The sequence below is a fragment of the Penicillium alfredii genome, assembly GCF_028826965.1.
Source record: "Penicillium alfredii strain IBT 34128 chromosome Unknown utg000010l_segment0_segment0, whole genome shotgun sequence".
Lineage (NCBI taxonomy): Eukaryota > Fungi > Ascomycota > Eurotiomycetes > Eurotiales > Aspergillaceae > Penicillium > Penicillium alfredii.
The window spans coordinates 868,965-891,448 of NW_026622707.1; the positions used below are offsets into that span (position 1 = coordinate 868,965).

The 22,484-nt window shown below is 48.1% G+C and overlaps 4 protein-coding genes across 4 annotated transcripts; 2 read left to right on the forward strand and 2 right to left on the reverse strand.

Moving 5' to 3' along the window:
* Positions 1–128: 128 nt before the first annotated feature.
* Positions 129–1,417, forward strand: NUU61_007875 (sucrase/ferredoxin-like domain-containing protein; the record flags this gene model as incomplete). Its single annotated transcript, XM_056658400.1, has 2 exons — positions 129–527; positions 632–1,417. The coding sequence occupies 2 exons, from the start codon at positions 129–131 to the stop codon at positions 1,415–1,417; spliced, it is 1,185 nt and encodes a 394-aa protein (XP_056508693.1).
* A 5,377-nt stretch (positions 1,418–6,794) lies between these two features.
* Positions 6,795–7,930, forward strand: NUU61_007876 (putative C2H2 finger domain protein; the record flags this gene model as incomplete). Its single annotated transcript, XM_056658401.1, has 4 exons — positions 6,795–6,848; positions 6,911–7,102; positions 7,168–7,247; positions 7,312–7,930. 4 exons carry the CDS (start codon positions 6,795–6,797, stop codon positions 7,928–7,930), a joined length of 945 nt encoding a protein of 314 aa, XP_056508694.1.
* Positions 7,931–15,544: 7,614 nt separating this feature from the next.
* On the reverse strand, positions 15,545–17,191 carry NUU61_007877 (pyridoxal phosphate-dependent aminotransferase; the record flags this gene model as incomplete). The annotated part of the gene is made up of 4 exons (XM_056658402.1): positions 15,545–16,149; positions 16,209–16,494; positions 16,557–17,032; positions 17,110–17,191. The coding sequence occupies 4 exons, from the start codon at positions 17,189–17,191 to the stop codon at positions 15,545–15,547; spliced, it is 1,449 nt and encodes a 482-aa protein (XP_056508695.1).
* Positions 17,192–18,324: 1,133 nt separating this feature from the next.
* NUU61_007878 (Rho family guanine nucleotide exchange factor CDC24) lies at positions 18,325–21,303 on the reverse strand (the record flags this gene model as incomplete). Its single annotated transcript, XM_056658403.1, has 4 exons — positions 18,325–19,703; positions 19,763–19,949; positions 20,016–20,264; positions 20,329–21,303. The coding sequence occupies 4 exons, from the start codon at positions 21,301–21,303 to the stop codon at positions 18,325–18,327; spliced, it is 2,790 nt and encodes a 929-aa protein (XP_056508696.1).
* Between the last annotated feature and the right edge of the window lie 1,181 nt (positions 21,304–22,484).

A 22,484-nucleotide genomic window follows, 5' to 3' on the forward strand; every position in this document is an offset into this window, starting at 1 on the left:
ATCCTAGCGAAAAACACCACAAAAAAAAAATAGAGACACAGCGGGGGAAGAGACGATCCTCGTCTGAATTGACACTGGATCGATAAAAGAAAGGTTTGAATTCGTGCCATTCTAGTCGGATCGTCACTATGCACCTCTTCCGCCGTGGCACATCCTCGCTCTTCGGCTCCTCCAACGTGTCTCTTGCCTCGTCCCGCAACGGTACCGACACTGAAACCGACGCCGTCGGCGACAATGCGCTCGCCGCCGAGGGGTTTCGTTCTGTGGCCGCGCACGACAAATTATTCCAGAAGCCTGACCCCGCCGTTGATGGCGACGAGTGCTTGCATGACTGCGCTACCTGCACTGTCAAGTACCCCGCCAAGTTCGAGGTCGATCACGCCGATGAGCTGTATGGGCAGGTTAAGGGGTGGGCGACGCATCTGCTTGTAGCGACTGGCAAGTCGGACTGGGTGAGGGATGTGGCGGATGAGGAGGGGAGTGTGATGGAGGCGATTGAGAAGGGGGGATTGGAGCCGAGCAATGGGGTAAGTTTTATAAGCAGCAGCAGCAGATGATGACGATGATCAGGAGGAGGAGGACGACAACGATAAAGCAAGATTACATTGACTGACTGACTTCTGTTCTCCAGCGACTCAAACTGTCTGCTTCCAACATGCCCGTCCCCGACGAATACCACATCCACGAGCCAGGCAAGCAGCCCACAGACGTGCTGCTCCTGCCGAGCTTCACGATCGTCGAACATGTCACGCCACAGCTAGCCCCGGAATTGATCGATCACTTTGTCAACCGGTCCTTAACAACCACCACTCCACTCGGCACCCGCCCAGCGACACAAGCACCGCTCCCGACAGAGCAAAGCAACCAGGGCCAAGACCGGGACCAAGACCAAGAACCATCATCATCACAGCCCCCGGTAGTAACAACAACAACAAACCACATCCCCACATCTCTCCGCTCCCGTCCCTGCCCACACGCTGCCGTCATCCTCCTCTGCTCACAGCGCACACGCGACGCGCGCTGTGGACAATCGGCACCGCTTCTGCGCCGCGAATTCGAGCGCCATTTGCGGCCACTCGGTCTATACCGCGACATGGATGACCAGCGGCCGGGAGGCGTGGGCATCTATTTTATCAGCCATGTGGGCGGGCACAAGTACTCGGCCAATGTGATTGTGTACCGACGCCGGGACTTTGAATGGTACAAGCGTGAGGACACAACGGCGAAGCCATCAGCGGAAGCTGAGCAAGAAGAAGAAACAGAAGAGGGTGCCGCGCAGGGTATCTGGCTGGCGCGGGTCCGGCCGGAAGAGTGCGAGAATATCATTCGGTATACCGTGTTGCAGGGCAAGGTGCTCAAGCCGGAGCATCAGTTGCGTGGTGGGTTTGATCGGGAACGCGGGTTAGTGAGTTGGTAGTATATCCAACAACATGGATATGACTGTTTCAAGATACATTTGTTGGAATGGCTGACATTCCAGTCTCGGTTGTTGTGCATCGCATTTCGGTCTTGTGGTGTCATGCTCTGTCGAGATTGTCTTTGATGATATATGGAATCACTGCATTTACAAAGATCGAAATCAGCTATTTTGGTATTCTGACGTGCATCGTTAGCTAGGGGCAGTTTCATCCACTGCTTCAAGGATGGCAGTTGCCGAGGTATAAACTACAGTAAATCCAACCTGGTTCTCGGTGGCAAGTAGAAAGTAGAAAGTAGAAGGCAGAGTAACCATGGAGGATGCCTAGTAATAGGATAGGATAGTAATATTTGATTACCGCGATAACCGAAACACATGCCTACATCCATCGAGAACAAAACCAGTTCTACGAACGAGAGAGAAAGTACCCCGTTAATCCGATGCCAACCCAGCATATGGTACCCCCACATCTCCCAAGTGTATAGGCAAGTCATAACCCAGCGATAACGTCATTCTCCCCCTTGCAAAAGTAAGCGAAAGCTCTCTCTCTCTCTCTCTCTCTCTCTCTCTCTCGGTCAATGAGAACCGGATACGCCACCGCGTGCATCAAATGACCAGCAAGGGGAAAGCGCTACGCCCATCAGCCGCCCCGGTTTCTCTTTTCTTGGAGGTTGGAAGTGAACCTGGCTTTTACTGGACAAGAGATCTATACCAAGAGCCCTCGGATGAGCGGTGGACTAAGGATACTTCCACGGTTGTCCACTCACATCCATCCAACACATACGATCCGAGTATAGTTAGTTGGTTGGCTGTGGGTGGCGTGGCGTAGACGACCACTTTTGACCGGCACCGGACTGATGGGATCGAATCACAATGTGTTCTAGGAGTTTACCGATCCATGTCGTTCTCCCTCTTCCCTTGGATAGCCGATTCTTTCCCGTCCAGTACCCGTTCTGTCGGGATGGCATGTTGACCTTCGCGGCGACAAGCATATACAAGTATACAAGCATAAAGGCGCCAAGGAGGGGGAGGGGGGCAGTCGTCTCAGTTTTACGGGTGGCGCTGCTACTTCAACAAGATTTAGGAAGGGATGAAGAGAATTACCAGGCATGATTCGACAGTTCAAATAATCATTATCAGCCCCAGAGCGCACATGGGCGTTTTCGTCTATTTTTTCTTTCTTTGATTCTATGCTGCGCTTTCAGCCCCATAGACCCCCATATGTGGTATCGGGATAGGACGCCATGTCTGCAAGGGGCAACATGGCGTGTGTTTCCATGTCCCAGAATCCAGGATCTTGGACGGAGGATTTTCCATTTCTAGCACGCTAATAAGCCCCCAGCCCTGCGAAAGAGGGCGGGGAGGGTACAAGAGAGATAGAGAGAAAGACAAAACTACTGACCGACACTTGACAAAGCCAGAGAGGAAAAGACGGGAAACTTGGGAAATCATCGACAGACACGCTGCAGTGTGATGGACCAGTCAGAGCCAGCCTGATCTGGGTTACCTGGATTGTCTTTGGTGGAAAGGAACAGCGCGCAAATTATAGCTCACACTAGATCGAGAGATGTACGAATAATATGAGAAAGAGGGGCGAAAGAAAGAAAGAAGCTGAGTCTCGCCATGCATCGGAGATTATTTTCTTAGCAAAAGCCCCCCAGCTTCTACCTTTTCATGGTTGCCTGGCAAAAGTAAACCTTCGATTTACTTTTCTCAGCAAGAGAACAATACGTAGTTCGATCCACTTTTCCTTTTTTTTTTCCCTTTTCCTTGTTTACTCGAGAGTTGCCGCGTTTCACATGGCGTAGACTTCGAGGTGGAGCTTGAGCAGACCTAGGTTGGCTGAATCAACAAAGATATGCCATCACATCATCCATACTGACATACACACTAGACTTGCGGAGGAAAAAAATATCTCATCTTTGCCCGGTGTCATCCGAAAGCGAGCATCCGCATGCGGGGTAGTTAAGTGTATCGAGAAGGAGAGAAAGAATGAATGCATTTCACCTTGTCGCCCCATTAAACCCTACTGGCCTATTCCTTGCTTGAGAGGTGTCCTACTTCCTGCAGCTTCTATCACAACCCACAATCCACGCGTGACGGGAAGGAAACAGCGTGCAGTGATGCGGAGTGCTTGGCCCCGAAAAAACATCCCGACTCCTATCGAGCCGGTTGATTCTCCCACTGCAAATGAGCATGTAAGGGAGGGATTGAGATCCGCTGACCATGATCAGGTTGAGTCATAGCAATATCTTGATGAGGTCTTCCCCTCTATACTTCTGTACCATATCTAGATGTACAGAAATATAGAAATATCATTCCAACTTCTATAGTAATAAATGGATATACCAAAAAGAGGATGCCTAAATCAGCCCACACCCTAAGACCAGAGTTTCATCTACTCCAAAAAAAAAAAAAAAAAAAAAAAAAAAAAAAAAAAGAGCTGGGGCCATGCATTCGCTACCCTTGTTTTGAGCTAGTCGCACTTTATCTCCGTCTTTGAGAGTCTGGGGCGGATCGGCACGTCCATCCCTTACCCGTTGACTCTCTTCCAAGATTCGACTTTCTTTTGTGGTAGACGGGGAACACTCTCAAGTCTAAACCTACTTCGGGATAGAAAAAAAAAAGCAAGTGGATGGCGGTGCAGGGCCCACTTGTCGCGTGTTTTGGAAAAGCATATCCTCCCTTCCCAACAATGTGGGATTACGCCAACGGCTGAGCTGAGCGTCGATTCTTTCTGGTTTAGGGGATGTAGCCTGACCTGTGTACTTGCTGTTTATAGGGCGGACTTTTAGTCCGTAGTGTGTATGATGTCTGCTGTGCATACACTCAAATAGTATAGATAGCCAGATCCGGCGAGAAGTTAGGGCTTGGAAATAGACATCGTGACTGGAACAGAACGAGATAGGCTTGCTCTTTCTCTTTCTTCTCCATTTATTTTTTTATTTTTTTATTTTATTTTTTACGTTCAAATCTCTCTTTCCCTCAATTTATTATATAAACAAAATTGATGTACAATTTCTGCCGATCATATCGTGGCGTTGCTATCCACCTCCCTAATTCTGCAATCCTCGTGGCTCACCCCCTCGCTGGGCCTGGGTTAATAAGGTTGGAGGATCAGACGATCAGTTGAGATTGCACTGGTGGATCGCCACGTTCAGCAAATGCCACCGAGGTGCCTCAGCTCCCAAACTCAGTGCTCGGTAGCTTTAAGAAATGACGTTGAGCCGAGGCTACCCGGACCCTGTGAAGATGACTTGGTCGACTTCAATCCCAAAGTCTCCTATGCAAGGATTTTTCGAATAGAATTTGGCAACACTGGAAACGATACCTGAGCACTGAAATCAGTGATTAAAAAAAAAGAAAAGAAATAAATATTACCGCCAGGATCAGCCCCTATCCCCAAGGCAATGTTTACGACTCGAAACTCTATCAAACTCAGCTACGCCTGGAGAGATCCCCAGGATTCTGTTCGATCCCTGGAAAATCTCCCGTCTGTTTCTTTTTCTTTTTTTCACTCTCATTTCCCCTTTATAGTGGATATAGTGGATCCCCCCGTTAAATGAGGAACCAGCCCCAACCTTAAGGAGATGAACCCAGAGTCTTGGGCACTTGGGGGGATCCAACAAGCATCGGCGCTCCCGCAACTGGGGCGTGTGTGCCTGATCCTGCCGGGAGCCTCTAAAGGCTCTCCCTGTTTTCTGGCCCCGAACTTTTTTTTGGCCGCGTCATGGGCTATCCCTTGCTGGATGTTCTGGTGTTGTATTGTGATTATCTCCAGGTACAAGTGGGAGTAATGTTTAGTTTTGATTTTGATTTTACTGTTATTTTTTTATATTCTAGTCTGACGGGGGATTAACGAAAGAGACACAGAGAGCGGGTGTTTGGGGTTATACCTAGGTATAGGAACTACAGGGTACCCATCTAGTCTCTTTCTCCCTCTTCCCCTCTTTCCCGCTAACAACAACGGATTGTTAAACCAGAGAAAGATCGTCCTTAGCGCGCCAGACCTCTCGCATCCGAAGCAGCTCGGCGGGTAGTGGCTTGGCCCATTGGGCTGCACGATCGTTGAGTGGCTGCATTCCCGAGCGACGCTGGGCGTGGGGATGATATCATGGCAAGAGAAAGAGAAAGAGGAGGGTTATGTACAAACTGGTCTCTGTGCCCCCGTTCTGGTTCACCGGGCTGTCATTTCCACCCAAATCCTTCCAGCAGTTTTTTTTGGTTTGGGGGAGTTCAACGGGGGGTGGATCTAGCTGGGTCTTGCTAAAGAAATGGGCTTTTTTTTTTTCCCTCAGATTTCCAAGGCTGTCTTAACTTTATTCTCCAGGATTTCTTCAAGTTTTTGTTCTACATACTGTATAAGAGACAGTAGACAGTATACTATACAAGTATATTACTCCATACCCCCGTTACTCCGTTACTACTGTACTGCCAGGGCCAGTGGATTACCAGTATACCAGTAATACTCACCTCGTATCCCCCCATGCTCAGTCCAGTCTGGCATGTCTTGTCATCTTTGGCCCGAGTGGGTCACTGAGCCCGTCTCTTTTTAGTGTGGGGTGTATTCTCGGTAATGAAATAGGAGGCCTCAAGATACAGAAACAATGGGGTATTAGTATGTGAGAGATCAAATAAATAAAACATGTCTATTTGATCTATTTCATCTTCCTTATTCAATCCATTCAACGAAGAGAATGTGGAAGTCTGAATTCCATGGCCAACCGAGTCAGAGGATACAACAGTCCGACGTGGGACACCCCCCTTTCCATTGACAGGCGGGGCCTGTAATGTATCGATGTATTGTTATATTATTATCGTTATATTTAATAATAATATTTTAATATTTAATAATATTCTACACAAAAATACTAAAATAAAATAAAATATTCAAATCCCCAAAAGTCACTAATAATATACCGTCTCTTTGCCTATTTTTTCCCTTAGGCCCAGCTTCGATGCTCATTTCTCCAGATCTCACTTATTATTCTTCATTGAGCCTCCCCTCTTGTGATCTCTTTATCGTATATCATCGACTCCTCCCCCCCCCCCCTCTTCTCCCTCTCCCTCCCCTATCACTATTATGCCCCGGGCCCGCCTACTGAGCATCCCGGCTCCCATCCAACCGGCCTGACCAGGATCTAAATTCACCCCAGATCCCAGTTCCTTTAGTGTTCCCTGTTATCATTTCCCCTGCGATCGCGTCGCATGAGCTTACGCTCTGGTTCCCTTCCCCCCCCCCTTTCTTTGTTGAATTTCTTCCCGATTCTTATCTCTTTTTCTTGCACCCCATTTTATCCTCTTCCCGATTTCCTCGACTTGCTGAGTCGCATCTCTTCAACTTGGAAGGTGTGGCCAATCTCTCTCTATCGCAATCATGGCCCCCGGCAGTGGACGCGATTTTAATTGCTCATGGGATCATTGCGGCAAGGTGAGTATTGATAGGCGTTTTTTTCCCTTTGTTTTTCGATTCCCCTAACAAAGCCCCGATAGTCTTTCAATCGCAAGTCCGATCTCTGTCGCCATTATCGCATACATACGAATGAGCGGCCTTACCACTGCACTGTGAAGGATTGCAATAAGAGTTTCATACAGCGCAGCGCCTTGACTGTGCATTCACGGACTCACACGGGCGAAAAGCCCCATGTCTGCGACCACGATGGGTGCCAGAAGGCCTTCTCCGATGTGAGCAAGTTTTGATTCGAATGGGATTCGATCGGCGCAATCCAACTAACACCGCGGCCCCCCAGTCTTCCAGTTTGGCCCGCCATCGCAGAATTCACACGGGTAAACGCCCATATATCTGCCAGGAGCCAACATGTGAACGAAGGTATGTGAATAATCAAATGGTAAATGAGCTTCTTCTAACATGGATTTCTTGCTTTCTCTAATAGCTTCTGCCGCAAAACCACCCTCACCAAACACCAACACCGGTCCCACCCAGCCGGATCCCTGACCCGACCCTCCTCCGAGGACGCGACCTCGGAGCACTCCTACCAACACCCAACCCCGGTGACGGTATCTATTCCACCAAACGACCAGTACCTCCTCGCCCAGCAACCCTACTACCCGCAATCCGCGACACCGAACCACGAGTTCTACTCGCCGCAAAGCGTGCCTATGGGTTCAGTGCCCGTCCATGAAGCCGCTCCCCCCATAGTCACGCAGAATGTGCCCGTCACGTCACCTCTCAACCTGCCACATGCACAACCACATGCGCAACACCCGCACCCGCACCCGCAGCATCAACCTCAGCACCAGCCGCATCAGTCGCATCAGCAGCAACAGCAACAGCAGCAATATATGCAACTGATGCAGCAGCGCTATGATCCAAATCCACGTACTACCTACCTACCCCCTGAATACCACCAACCTCCGCCATTCCCTGGCCACCAGCTGCCAGATGCCCAGTCCATGATGATGTCCTACCATCCAAATTTCCAGTACAAAGCCCCCACTCGGATCTTGAACCAACCGGAGGGGACTGACTGGGGTTTTCTGGGTGTAGGTTGAGAAGTGACTTCTCATAGAGTGTGATTGAGATGCCCGTTACGAATTTTGCTTTTGCTTTTGCCTTTTCATTATTCTCTCTATTCTCTTTTTACCTCAAATTACCGGGATCATGCATATCCATTGCCTATTGTATTCGGTCATTCGTTTTGGACTCATGTGGGTTTAGGTGGGCGTTTCTGGGTCTTGGGTTTCCCCCTCTGATATTGGTTTTGTCTCTGGGCTTTTTTTCTCTCATGTGTTAAAAGGGAAATGGCGTTGTATTCTCTTTTTTTTTTTCTTTCCATTCTCTTACTATTTTCTGATTACTTCTATATCCATCGATCCATCGATCCATCTACTTGTTTACTTGTTTACTCCTTCAAGGGGCGCATCTATTTAAAGTCGAGGCAAGAAGGATTTAACTCTCCGCGCACCAGGAATACTAGCGGGAAATGACTTGCCCAACTCATTGGTTGCCTCATTTCCATGAGCGCCCCTCTCTTCCTAAGGTGCCCCAGATGGGAAATGAAGTAAATCCATCAGTTCTCTTCCATAATCATTTCATAATCATCTACTAACTCCTGGGTATTGATAGGGACACACCCGTTTTTTCGCTATTGGCACACCAAAACGCTTATTAATAACCATTTGGACTTATATAATCTTTTTTCGACTTATTCTCTAATCACATGATAGTTTTTATTATAGCTTAACTTACTATATAAAGTAATTGAAGCCCTTATTTACTATACTAATATTCTATATATATATATATCTATATTAATGTTTGTTAATATATTTTTAGAATTATAATAATCTTCATTTTGGGTCCTCAAAGTGATAAAAATTTTGAATACTAAAATAGTCACGTGAAGAGTTAAATGCGTTGGTGGTCCATATCAACCCCTATAATTCAGCACTTACTCTTAAGGTTAACCATATATCTTATTTTGATACTTTATAGCCCTTTATTTACAATTTTCTTGTATCTTTTTTTTTAAAAAAAATAAAGTATAAATTATCTTAATATACTTAAAGATATAGATGAAAAAATAAATCATATAACTAAGATACAGTGATTATGTCAGATTAGGTGTGCCAATAGCGAAAAAAAGGGTGTGTCCCTATCAATACCCATATTCCTAACCCCTATTAAGTAACCTTCTCGTGAGTAAGTGGGGGGAGGAGTAGGAAAAGGATTGATTTTCTTTTTTTCCCACACCGCCATGAATATAGAAGCTGAAACCAAGGTGTGATTTGATCTACATGCCTTCTACCCATGCCCAGAAAAGGCCAGCCATCGAAAGGAAAACTTCTAAAATAACTCATGGGCATCATTTCTAGTGGCCCCCTATTTCTACTGCTGATTATATTCATGGATTTTTATGATTATTAGTATTATTATTATTATTATATACAAAATAAGAGTATAGTCGTATACATGGATATTTACATAGTGGTTAGTATGTAAGTGTGGCCAACAAAGCAGTATGAACCCTGTCAATCGGCCCCTTCTAGTGGCCCCCTTAGAACAAAACCAGCGAGTTCTCATTTGCGCATCGAAGTTCGCTTACTATTCTAGAAGCGGGCATGCTTCTGAGTGGGCAGAGTTGGGAATGATTTCCTTAGTTAATAAATTCTTGGCCTATTTGTATACCGACTAAGGTACCTATATATACAAAGTAAGTAAACATGTAAATAATAGTATAATACATCGATGATATTAATATTTAATATCTCAAATATTGATAGAAAAAGGAAGGAGACAATAAAAAAGCAGGCATATAGTATGTTTCAGGTTTCCCCCCCCCCAGTTCCTCATTTGCTGCTCTTCTTTCTCCGAGTCTCTGCCTACTGGCTACTTTGCTACAGGATGGAAAGTGGAGGCCAAAAAACCGCCTTCTAGCGTGGTTATCGCGGCCTTACCGGTGAGGGGATCGCCCTTCTCCGCACACGTGTGAGATGTACAAGTAATCTAAGGGTCTTGGTGCCTAAGATAGGAGACTCGTGGCGAAAAGGGAAAAAAAAATCTATATTGATATTCGTATTAAACTCCAAAGCATTAAAAGCCACTGCGCACCTTGTGTGACATGGAATCTTCACAGCAAGTTAGGGTTGGCAGGGGCAGCCGAAGGAACAAAGGAGTATACACCCGTACCCTAAATAAGAGACATGTAATCCAAATATCGAAGAATATTTCAAATCAAAAGAAATCAAATCAAGCCAAACCAACTGAAATAGACTAATCTTGTCCACAGGTAAACATGATCAAATGTCTAATAGCATGTAGCAATTTACAAGTAGGCAAATATCCATCCAACGGGAGGCCCACTCAACAGATGGAGCTCCCGGCCGTTCAGGACCGGTTTTCTGGGATTTTTAGGCGTGAAACACCCTTCAGTCGAATCATGACTGTGTGGGAGAATAGTTCCGGATGGTTGACCATATCCCTTTTTGGTTCTTCGGGCTGTGTATGTTTTTTTTTTTTTTTTTTTTTTTTTTTTTTTTTTCTTTTTCTATTTTATTCTTTATTTTACCCCTGACTCTATAGCCATAATTGATATCTGTTGATTATTATTTGGTATTTACTCATGATCACTATTTCTATTTCTGTTTCTATTCTAATTCATTATTAATTCTCTATATTTCTTTTTCTCAGTAGGATGATCTTCATTTGCACGGGACTCTCTCTCTTATTGCGGTGTCTCCAGACTCGCGGCTGATCTTACCCCCTTCACCGACCACTCGTTGTCCATCGTCGATGCAGATCCATCTAGGGGTTGATGGTTGTTGGTTTGCTAGTTGGGGCCGCTGGAAGGGGGGGGGGGGGATGATCCCATCACTTCCGAACAGAAATAGCACTGGGAATTGGGGCCGAACTGGATATACGGACTCTGCCTCTCTTGTTTTCTCTCTTTTTGTGTATGCTGGGCCTTAAATAATAATAGCAGCACTAGTAATAATAAAGACTATAATAACAACATGATATATATATATATATATATATATAAATAAAAGTATCGAAAATAGGATGGATTGCCTAATTGAGAAGACCCGAGAAAAGCTGACGCGGGCTTTTTTTTTCTTTTGCGAGCCTTGTGATTGTCACATTCACACATTCAGATCGCCTATGGTAGTACGAAGTGATCACTATTGTCGATCTACATAGCTACGAGTCCTCGAGTCACTAAGTTCTATTGTTGAGAACTATTCCTCCAATAAAAAGTAAGTGTCAACTCTTCGAGAGTTTCCCCCCAAAAAACGCGCGGTGAGATGAAATCAAATCCCGATGGTGGGTGAGTTTATTCGAGTCTGTCTCCGTTGCTGGGTATGGCCCTTGTTGGCCTGACTCGACTTTCTACTTCTCACTATGACAGTTCATGTGTATACTAGTTTTTTTTTGTGCCCGAGAGCATTCTTTTTTTTCTTTTTCTTTTTCTTTTTCTATGTTTAAACACCCACTCTGGCCCAAGAATTGGACCTCGCCTCCGATCAATCTATACACCTAGCCCCGGCTACTAACAAGCTAAAGAACTTAACTATGTTCCCTCTAGTTGAGCGATTGAATCTTAGACTTGATCGGCACGGGGCAAGGCGTCCTGCGCAATCCGCTGATTCCTGGGTATTAGTTACTATCATTATTGTTATGCTCGTTCGATAATTTGGAGACACGCTATCCTGTTTCCCTTTTATTATTATTATTATGATTTATTTCTCTATTTTTCCCCTCTCTTTTTATTTCATTAACGATTAGCGATCAATTATTTTTTTATTCTTATTTCATTAATTTATGGTTCTATTTTCCTTCCCCTCACAAGCAGGATCCCTCTCCTGCGCTAGCGCTCCTCGAATGCGTGCATAGGTGGAGTCCAGCAGGATTGCTACCGCGTGTACTCCTGAGCCGAGCAGACTCAACCACACAGAATGGTAAATCTGATAGGGGGCGAATGCTTTTGTCTCGATCAGCCTCGATTTCGGATCGACTCATGCCAAGCGACCGAGTTCGCCTTTGTCGCCCCCAAGCTAAGCCTTGTTTGATTTAGTGTCTCCATATGGACATACCTGGACACTCTACTGATGTTCTGTACATATACTCATAGATACTCATGAGTGTATGTACAATCCTCTGTAGATATGGGATGGATCGGGAGGATATCACATACATGCAGCTAAGGATCAAGGTACATGCGTCAGCGGAGAGATAAGAGAGTGTGCCACACCTTAACCTTGGGGAGAGCTGACATGAATATACAAAGCAAGATGTATACAATACTTGGTACAAGATATGATCTATGGATACAGTATCCATAGATTACTTACTATATTTACAGTACTACAGTATGAGCATACATCATGCCCTGAATTCTCTATAGCTCGAAGCGAGATCTCCGGGGGTGGAGGCTTTCTAACGGGCGATTGCTAGGCTTACCACTCGAAACTGGAGCCCGCAGGAGAGTTCCCCGCCGACATAAGTGGAGCGAAGTCGAGCAGGGATGGTCCCTGCTCGGGGGGCGATGATCGCTACTATACGCGCAGAAACCGCAGCAATGACGACAGAGAGGAATCACGACGTCGTATCCCCGAGCCTAGGCGCCGGGAAAAAAAAGAGTGGGCATCTTTTTAGATCGCTTGGGTTGGCGCGCTGCGGAGCCGGTGGATATATACATTATCTACTAGGCACTCCCTAGGAGGATACAATTATTGGCGCAGGATGTTGAATACCTCTAGGATTAGTATGTAATCTTTTTTTCTATATACATGTATGTATACTTCCTGTAGATGTAGACACTCGCGAGGCACAGTAATAATTATATTGCTGTTGTGTGACCCAACCGACTCGACATGAAGCATTTCAATGGCGCTAGTGCGAACGCGCTCTTGACTTCTTTTTTAGTTCGTTATTGTATCATATGGTGGATATGACGATGGTTATCGTCATGTTCATATATGTTATATGTTATTGTGATCCGACTATCTATCAAGGAATTTACCACTGTACCAAACGAATGCCTCAGTAGATGATATACATATGTGTACCCCAGCCAAGCTGGGGATACGAGCATCCACATCCAATCCCAAGCTCGAGATTCCAAAGGAGCTTGGGCCCAGCGACGTTGATCGGAGCTTCGGGTCCACGGCGCAGAGGGTGGTGGGTGCTTTTCTGTCGCTCCAACGAGTATACTTGTATGTATGTATGTATGTATGTATGTACACATCTGTATAATAAACTTGAAAAGAATTGTGTAGACCACATGTAATCCGCGTATTAATGTTCCTCCAAAACCACGGAGTACCCGCTCCTGGCCCGTTCCCGGGGCGGGTCCGCTAGGGACAGGCTGATAGACTGGGATCCCGGTACTTGGAACGAAGGAGACTGAACGCGAGAGTCTTACACCTTTTACATAGTATATAAGCTAATAGAGCAAAGCCATGGGAAAATGAATGAATGTTGTATTGCTTTTGAAATTAATGTCCTAATATCCAAGGAACTGCTGTGGTTGGGTGTACTGTATACTATGCATGTAACTCGCCGAGGGATTGTATCCGTGGATCTATAATTGGCAAGAGATCATGTAGCATTTTTAGATACTACAATAACAATAACCATGATTCATGGTCAACGGACTTGCTGTCTAGTAAGTATTTCGGCTTTATAAGAGTCAGGCCCCTGATGCGCCAGAGACAAGAAGTGCACACTCTGGATTGGGCATGGTTTAAGGGGAGAGATTCCATGGCGCTGTTCTGGGGATCTTGGAAATGAGTGGAGCCGCTGTCCATACCGTCCATGAGTGTATCCTGATGTACAATCTAGTATACTGTATGTATTGCAAGTAGTACTTTACACATTCTAATACCTATGTATACATATGTACAGTACAATGTATTTTACGTTGAATCCATGTGGATTCAGCCTGACACCTCTTCATGTTGGACTGACTCGCATGCAAACGCCCCGAAGGATTGACGAATTTCTGCTTCGGGGCTAGAACAGATCTGCTGGCGTATAGGATCCTGGTGGGACGGCTACACCAAACAAGCTTTTACATTCGGGGGAAACGGCCACTGTCTCAAGGGGGGGGCCAACTGGGGCACAGCCGATCATCTTTGAGAGGAGGTTTTCTCCCCTTTTTCCCACTTGGCCCGATGAGGCAGGCCCTTAGGGCTAGTTTTGATGGGCAACTGAAATACGAGGGATCGACAATGGTTTCTTGAGGGGAGGTTGGCCAAACAATAGAGAAGGAGATGATGAACAGAAAAAGAAAACAATGGAGAGGGGGGCTAGGCTGAATCTCAACGGTGCAACTCAAGTCAACTGAAGTATAGATATACTGTTCATAGGCACCTCGAGCTGTGCCGTCCAGATATTTATTATTTACTGTTGATTGTTGGACTGTTTACTATTTACTTCTCAACGAACTACATTGTATACACTGAGGCTCGGCCCACATGGCAGCCTCGATCACTTGATTCCGACGTCATGCGCATCCCTGACTATTCTGTCTCCCTCCCGGTCTCTCCCTACGATGTACCTACCTAGTACCTAATAGGTAAGTGATTCGCTCGACGTCGTGCCACCGGAGACACTGGAGATCCTTCTCCTTGCCCCCGATCATCCCCCGGGCGCATCGGTCTAGAATTCAGGGCTCGCAGGATCGGAGAAATCGATCTTGCAATTGTGTACAGTACTGTGTGGCTGTGGTGCACCGCAGGATCGATCCACTGATGATTTTACATACATACAAATATACAAGTATTACATATGTACTGTAGATGTACATACATAGCTACAGTAAGAAGTATTCATACGCAATAAGTATACCGATCATATGCTACTATAGACGGAATGTATATAGGAATTCAGTAACCCAATCCCTAAACTTACATTCTACATACACAAATCAGGTGTAGATGATAGGCTCACCTTCTCCAGTATCATGCAGATACCCCCGAAATACCCCCAGAATACCACCATCCCTACAACAGACTAGCAACAACCTGCCAAGTGGGCCCCGCGAACCCTAAACCACATCCCGTAACATCAGGCGAGCGATATGTCACTTGGTGGCTGTGATTGGCTGTGGTATTTCTCTTCTAATCCCATCGCGACTTAGTTGCAAATCTCCCGAATCACTCAGCGACATTGCAATGATGGTCATGATGGAAGAGTAAGGGAAATATCAATGTGTGTGGCGAAATATTATCGCAAGTTGAGTCCCTACACAAAAAGAAAGAGAAATAGAAAGAAGGACGTGGTTCAACCATGGTCGAGATCGATGTTCGGTGTTTTCCAAATTGGGTTAATTTCACCAACGGGACTGACTATCTACCGCTCACTGTAGTTGATATGTACTTAGCCATGGTTTAATTGTACAGGTATAGTAGTCTAAGCGGAATGCAGTCTAAAGGCACTCTAGAAGATATGCCCACATGTAGCTATCAGTATATATCATCTACATTCTCGAGTAGGAATCTCTCTCTACTCGGACAGTCAACCTAGTATATCTTGATAGATCAAGTTATCAGGTAGAAATGCAATTCATTCATTCTATTACGGTCGCAATGGCAACGCCAGGCACAGCCCGGCGAATCAAAACTCTAGATAGAAAATATATCAAAAAAAAGGGCTTCATCCACTTAATCGTCCTGGATGGCCACCTCATCCTCCCAGCGCTGGGGCTGACCCATCTCCCGCGCACGGCGGATGACACGCTCGATACCATCGAGACCCATCTTCAAGACATCCATCTTGGGCCCGTAGCTTAGACGCACAAAGTGGTGGCAAGGGCTGTCGAAGAGATCACGACGCTTGGCCGGGTTCAGATCGAAGAAGATACCCGGGACCACAATGACCTTCTCATATAGCAGGGCGTTGAAGAAGTTCAGTCCGTCGGAGATGTTGGCTTCGGCCGGCAGTGGCGGGTCGAGCGAGGTCAGGTCGAGCCAGATGTAGAAAGTGGCCTGCGGGACGTCTTGCACGCGGAAGCCGATATCGTACAGACGGCCCAGCACGTAGTCGCGCTTCTCGCGGAAGTGCGTCTGCAGCGCCTTCATCTCGGCGCGCACCAGCGACGGCTCCAGCATCGGGATGGCAGCCTCCTGGAACGGCGCGTTGGCGCCACCGTCCAGGTACGATCCAGCGGAGCCCAGTGCATCGACGAATTCCTTCGGGCCCACCACCCACGCGATCCGCCAGCCCGGCAGGCGGAAACGCTTGGTAAGACCGTCAATCAGAAGGACGTCTAGATAGAGCCCAAAATCAGTAAGTGGCCATGGAGTCAGTGGGAAACAATAGACTTACCGTCCTTATTGACATCAACAACGTGCTCGGCACCACTGATCGTGCTACCATCGCAGTCGGTCGTATAGTTATAGCCACCATAGAACTCATCTAGGATGAGGGTGGCACGGTCACGGCAGATGTCTTGGATTTCCGCCAGCTCGTCGTGCGATACGAAGTGACCCGTAGGGTTACGGGGGTTCGACGTTAGCAGCACCTGAGTACCACGCGCGATTTCCTCTGCAATCTTATTGGGGTGGATGTGGTAGTGGTCCTCCTGAGCCAGAGGGATGGGAATCGGAGCAATCTAACACCAAGAGATCCAGTCAGCATGTGTTCGCAAGCTTCTTGCACGAATAAACCACATACGTTCTTGAACAGCGTCAACATCTCCGAGTACGCAGAGTAGTCGGGAATGGGGAACGACAGGTACGAATTGCCCAGAATCGCAGCAATTCGGATCAAACCAGCACGGCCACCGGGCACGATACAGACATTCTCCCAGGTGTACTGGCTGTCCTTGCCTTGCCGGTAGTGCTCATTGTAAAGCCTGGCCACGGCTGCACGCAGCGGCTTGATACCGGCGGTCGGGCCATACTCCCGAGTGGCAGAGGTGATGGGGATCGTCGTCGGACGGGGAAAGCTTCCCTCGATCTCGTCGTCGGCTTCGGGGGCACCCTGGCCGAGATTTGCCCAGCCAGAGGGATCTTCGGAGTATCCATGCTCGCTGGCACGCTCTGTGCACCAGACTACACCGGTAGAGGCACGGGAAGCATCGAGACCAGCGTGGGGACGGTGACCCTCGTGGGCGGTTCGGAACTGACGATGAGTCTCGGACCGTTGCTCTGGGGTAGAATCAGGTCAGTGCGACTGCCAAGGCCAACGATCCTTTTCAAGTGTATAGTGTATATAATGTACGCACCATTGTCCGACAACCCCTTGCTTGTGGAAAAGCGCCGGGTGGAGGGGCGCAGAATGCTCACGCGACGGCCGGAGAACGACATGCTTGGCTCTGCTGGTAGTGATATGTGGCTTATTTAGTGCAGGATGACAGTCCACTCGAATCTTGAGGGTTCTGTGATGCTGATGGCGGTTTGAAGTGGTTTAAAACCGCCAGCACGAGGGGTAACAGCTGGAAGGAAGCGGGGAGGGGCCAAAACAAAGACTTTCCGATAAAATCCACGTTGCTTGACCTCGAGTCCCTCGAGTATTTATAAATTTCTCCAACCAGTCCTCGCCGAGTGCTGATGTGGCATCTGAGTCTGACAATGTCAATCCTGGGCAACGATTCGACGAGGCCACCGACTACGTTGCGCCGAAGTTGCCGCGTTGGAGTCGAGCTGAGGCCACCGGGGCGCATTTCGGCCTCATTGTCGGGGCGTCCGTGAGGAAATTCCACATTAATACCGCAAGGAGGCTGGACAGAATCGCCGTGTTTGAGGCATTTCTGAATGAATTCGTTGCCCCAGGGGAGAAAAAAACCATCGCCCCCTGAGAGCTTAGAGCTAGAGTCGGCATGGTCTTCAGGAGGTGTTCTTTCGAGTATTACGATTGAGGTCTATAGAGAGAAACAATGACAGAAATGACATCCAAAGTCATACTTCAGCCCTGCCAAGAGCATGTGTGCAGTGATGCGGAGACGGTATTCCGATCCGGTAGATCATTGCGAGGCGTGTAGAATTTCCATAGGGCTGCCTACATCCTGCTAGAACAAGAAGCCAAAAAAAAAAAAAAACACAACTGGTATGCATACATCATGGAAGGTGATTCATACGTCGTCGACATGGGAACACGGAAATCAATCAACAGTCCTCGCCCCCGTACAGATCCAGAAATAAACATGGCACGAGAGGAGCGGCCCCCCTGTTGAGGTCTCGTTCGGTCGCCAGGACACCGTCCATGCCACAGTTAAAAATCATTATGCAGAGGTCCTCGCTCAGATGCCAGTCTGACCACAGGCTTGCCATGGGGGCCCTGCTGGGAAACCAAAACGAAGAATCTCCAAAAGCTCTGCTCAACAGTTGAGCTCAGGCCAATCCAGTTGGGGAGGGAAGAGGACGGGCGCCGCAGGTAATGCAAGGCATGGAAAGCGTAAAAGATGAAGAAACATTCACGTCGGAACATATGGGAACCGGGACTAGTCAACCACCTGGCAATAGAGCTGAATCTCTCCGACCAAACCCTTGGCCAGCATATCCCGGTGTTGCTCACGCCACTCCATAAAAGCAAGTTGGACGGCCTCATCGCTGTCAATGGTGACAAAATCCCCATCCTCGTCGCGGTAACGAAGCCGCACAGTTTTGGTGCCAATGGACCGGTCTGTGAATCGCGCCAGTTTTGCATCCACGCGATCCGTCAACGAACGGAACAGGATGTTGGTCGCAATCACCAGTGTAACGTAGTTGTCATCAAAGTTCACCTTGGCCTTGAGTTGCGTCGGCATGAACGGGTCGCCTCCCTCCGGCTCTTGGCTTAAAGGTGAGGTTGCATGTTCAGAGAGCTGCCCCGAGGTGCGAGCTTCGCTGTATTCCGGGTCGTTGAAATGCGAGCTATGAGAACCATGAGAGCCATGGGAATGATGGGGATGAGTGCGCATGGGGAGTTGACTGTTGGTGGGCGAATTGTTTTGGCTGCGGTTGACAGGCGCTTTCATGTTGGCCATATGCGCAGGGATGGGTGGCACTGGCACGTTGTCGACAGTCTGCATCGTGTGCGCCCCCATGTACCGCCTCGATTCGGGGACATTGTTGTGATGGTGAATATCCGGGCTGCTAGCCGATCGCATCCGTTGAGTCGCACCATTCGCTGATTGCGCCTGAGGCCCCGAAAGAGGGGGCAGAGATGGACGCTGAGCAGCCCGTCCATTGGATTGACCAGAGAAATACCCTGCGTTCGTGCCATCGCGAGACGCCCCGCGAGACAGTGCAGGCGCGGTGTACCGGTTGGACTCTTCATTCCAAACAGATGACGCCCCCGTGGAGTTCGTGTTTTGACGGCCAAATGAATACCCAGTCGATTGGGAACTTGACCGCGTGGACGGGGTTTCCGTGGGGGAAAAGTAAGAGTTCATACTCCGATCATTTGGTGACATGCTCCCGCTGCCGGGGAACTGGGTATGTACCGAGAGCGCTGGATCGGTGACTCCGTAGCGTGGACGGCCGTTTGAATGGGGAACAGAGCTTGTGCTGCCGCCGGTGGCAGATCGAGTCCTCAGGCTGGTGCTGGACGCATTTCGGCTCATGGGAAATTCAGAGTAATACGGGCCCTCTTTGTTACCGTCATCTGCGTCATACTCTTGCTGGTACGGATTCGGGATGTTGGTCATTCCCTCCATGTACGTGAACTCGCTATCTGATGTGCCAGTATGCCGAATGGTGCGCCGCTCTGCTTGGATTGCTCGTTGGGTGTCGATGTCTCTGTACCAATTCCGCATCGTATCTTCGTTTTGATATCGGATAATGAAATTATCGACCACTCCCGGGTCTCCCTTCCAAAATATCTGAATGCGATAAAGGCCTGTCTGCGGTCAGAAACACAACATCCAGTTCCGACCAAAGACCCAGATGGTCACTCACCAGGCTTCTGAAGGCAAACGATGTCTGTTACATTGGCCATGTAGATTCGGCCCTTCAGTTGAAGACGAGGCTTTCCTTTTGCAGTAGGTGTCGGTTTATCTTTGTTCATCATGAGCTTCGTCTTTTGCTTGTTAGGGTTGATATCTTTGCAGCAAAGAAGAATTCGCTCGAAAAGAAAGATGTGGTACTAAGAACCGGGGCATGTCAGCGGGGAATTCTGTTCTTGAGAAGGGAATCAGGAACTGGCACGCACCTCTCTCTCATTATCCTTGCCACTGTCCCCTTTCACCACAGCGAAGGTGCCAAACCGAAGCAGATCTCCAAAAGCATCCATTTTCAGCGCCTTCCAATCATCTACTCGCTCCGACAAATCCACCACGGCCGCAGCCAAGTGCTCTTTGTGAATGGCTTCATTGGCTCCGTCCAAAACATTTTGAATCGTGTCAATTGCGCCGGTAATGTCAGTCTGGAGCTGTGGATCCTCAATTTGCTTGCGCAGCTCCTGAGAAGAGACGACCAAATTAGATTCAGGATCTGGAGTCGCGAGGGTCGATCAAATTGCTTACCGAGAGCATCAGTGGGTATCTGGTCAACCGTTGAAAAGGCTTCACAAAGAAACCATTGAGAGTCTTTGGTTGCGCGACCATTTGCTGGAGGTCCAGATGACGTGGAGCAACCCGAATCTTGTCCCATTCCTTCAGGCAGGTTTCGTCGCAGCGCATCTGGTTTGCAATGAACGGTTCATACTGCCGGAAAGCTTCCTCGTGCGAAGAGAAGAGATGGCCCCAATTTTGCATTTCTTCCGGCAAGGCGTAGTGCTGCTCCATGCGAATGAGGAACCGCTGAGCAAAATCTAACAGATTGTTGAGGTTCAGGAAAATCTGGTGGCTTCCGTCGCCAGTCAAAGCACCCGTTTCCTCCAATTCCTTTTTGAGAGCCTGGAGGTTCTGCAGATGGTGGACATAGTCGCGCTCCGTTTCCAGTAGCTCCTTGAGAATGTGCTCTCTCTTGGTAAGCTTCACGGCCCCTTTTGTGCCAGTGGGTTGTTCTATCACTTCCGATGACTGCTTCAGCTGGCCTTGCATCTCTAGGATGTCCACGACCCGGTTGACCATCTTGATCACTTTGATAAAGCCTGTCGTGCTTTCGCCATACAGATCTGTGATGAGGAAGCAATCTTGTTGGGGGAATGCCAGGTCCTGCAGGCAAGCCTGCAGGAACTTGAATGTCGCTGCCTTTGGACGCTTCGCCTCGGGAACTCTCGCGGGATCAATTTCCAGCGGCTCGGCTGGTCCGGAAGCATTATAGATACTCAACAGTGGATAACCGTTTCGAAGACAAGTCCATAAAGAAGCGACTGGGTCTGTGTTCCCGCTGATGCGGTCTTCTTCCATATCCTGCAAATAAGGTTCAAAATTGGGAACCTCGGACAACCGGCGTTTCAGATTAACGCAGCTCTGATAGATCGATTCTCCACCACGCCGATTGATGATGTTGTCCTCGGCGACCGGAGCGCCGCTTATCCCGGCGGAGTCAATCATGTTGATGTTCCTCGGGGACCAGGTATATGAGTTAGACCAGCCTGGCTCCGTTCAAATCCGCACAGCAGACCTGGGAGAAATATAATCGGACAAAACGACGAGCGTCGGGGGGATAGAATGCGGACCATGGATTGGTGATGTCGAATCAGGTGGGCTGCACGGGACCCGGGAAGCCGAGGAGAATATCCGATTCAAAGCGGGAGATGGCAACACCGCACTATTCTGACGTAGATCGCAAAGAGGGACTTTCTCGACTGGGTATAATCGGGAGAGTGTTCTCGAGAAGGGAGGGTCGAATCCAGGGCGGAGATATATATACCAACAGGGCAATTTCCCCAAAATGACGCACCGCCACTCTCCCGAAAGAAAAAGGAGGGGTGATTGACGAGAAGATATTCCAACTCCTGCAGGCGAGGTCCCCTAGCCGATCGGGGATATAATTCTAGATGTCGGAGCTAGCACTGCAGCCGGGCAGGCGTGCCGAATCAGAGAAAGGAAAGAGACCGGTCAAAACAACCTGAATAACCAAGTTAGGACCGGTGACCGAAACTCGGAGGTTGTGCGGCAGGGTTGAGTCGGGGCAGGAATGGATGTGGGGGGGGAACAGGTGGCAGGAAAGGGGAAGCAGAGCGTCCGCATTAGCGCCAGCACATACCAACAGATGGTGAGGGATGAAAGCGATGGGAGAACAGAAAGGAGAGGAGAGAGGGTGAGCGGAAGGAGAGTGTTCCATTACCCCAAGAGGTTTAGCGCATGTTCCATCGGGCGGTGGGATGTGGAGAGGGGCGACTCGAAGAATTCGGTGATTTTGTATTGCACGTTGTGAGCTGAATATTTATACTATTTATTAGATATTACATATTTTAATAACAACATAAGTATTAGGAAAATTCTCAAAATAGTATAATTTGACCACCTGGTATCCATTATGAGTGTGAGTATTCTGGTGTGATCTAGTGAGGGCTGTCTACCTGAAAGTAGCTAGGATAGGTAGGTGGTTAGGTATCAACCCCCCCCCAGACCTTATCAACCTTAGGTACCCTTGCTAGACATCTCCTCGGTAATATTGCACAAGCACCACGGCCTTCGAGAAATTAATCTAAATTAATTTAGAAAAGCCGATATAGCAGTCAGCCTTTCCTAGACTCGCCCATTGCTATTATTATTAAATTATTTCATTC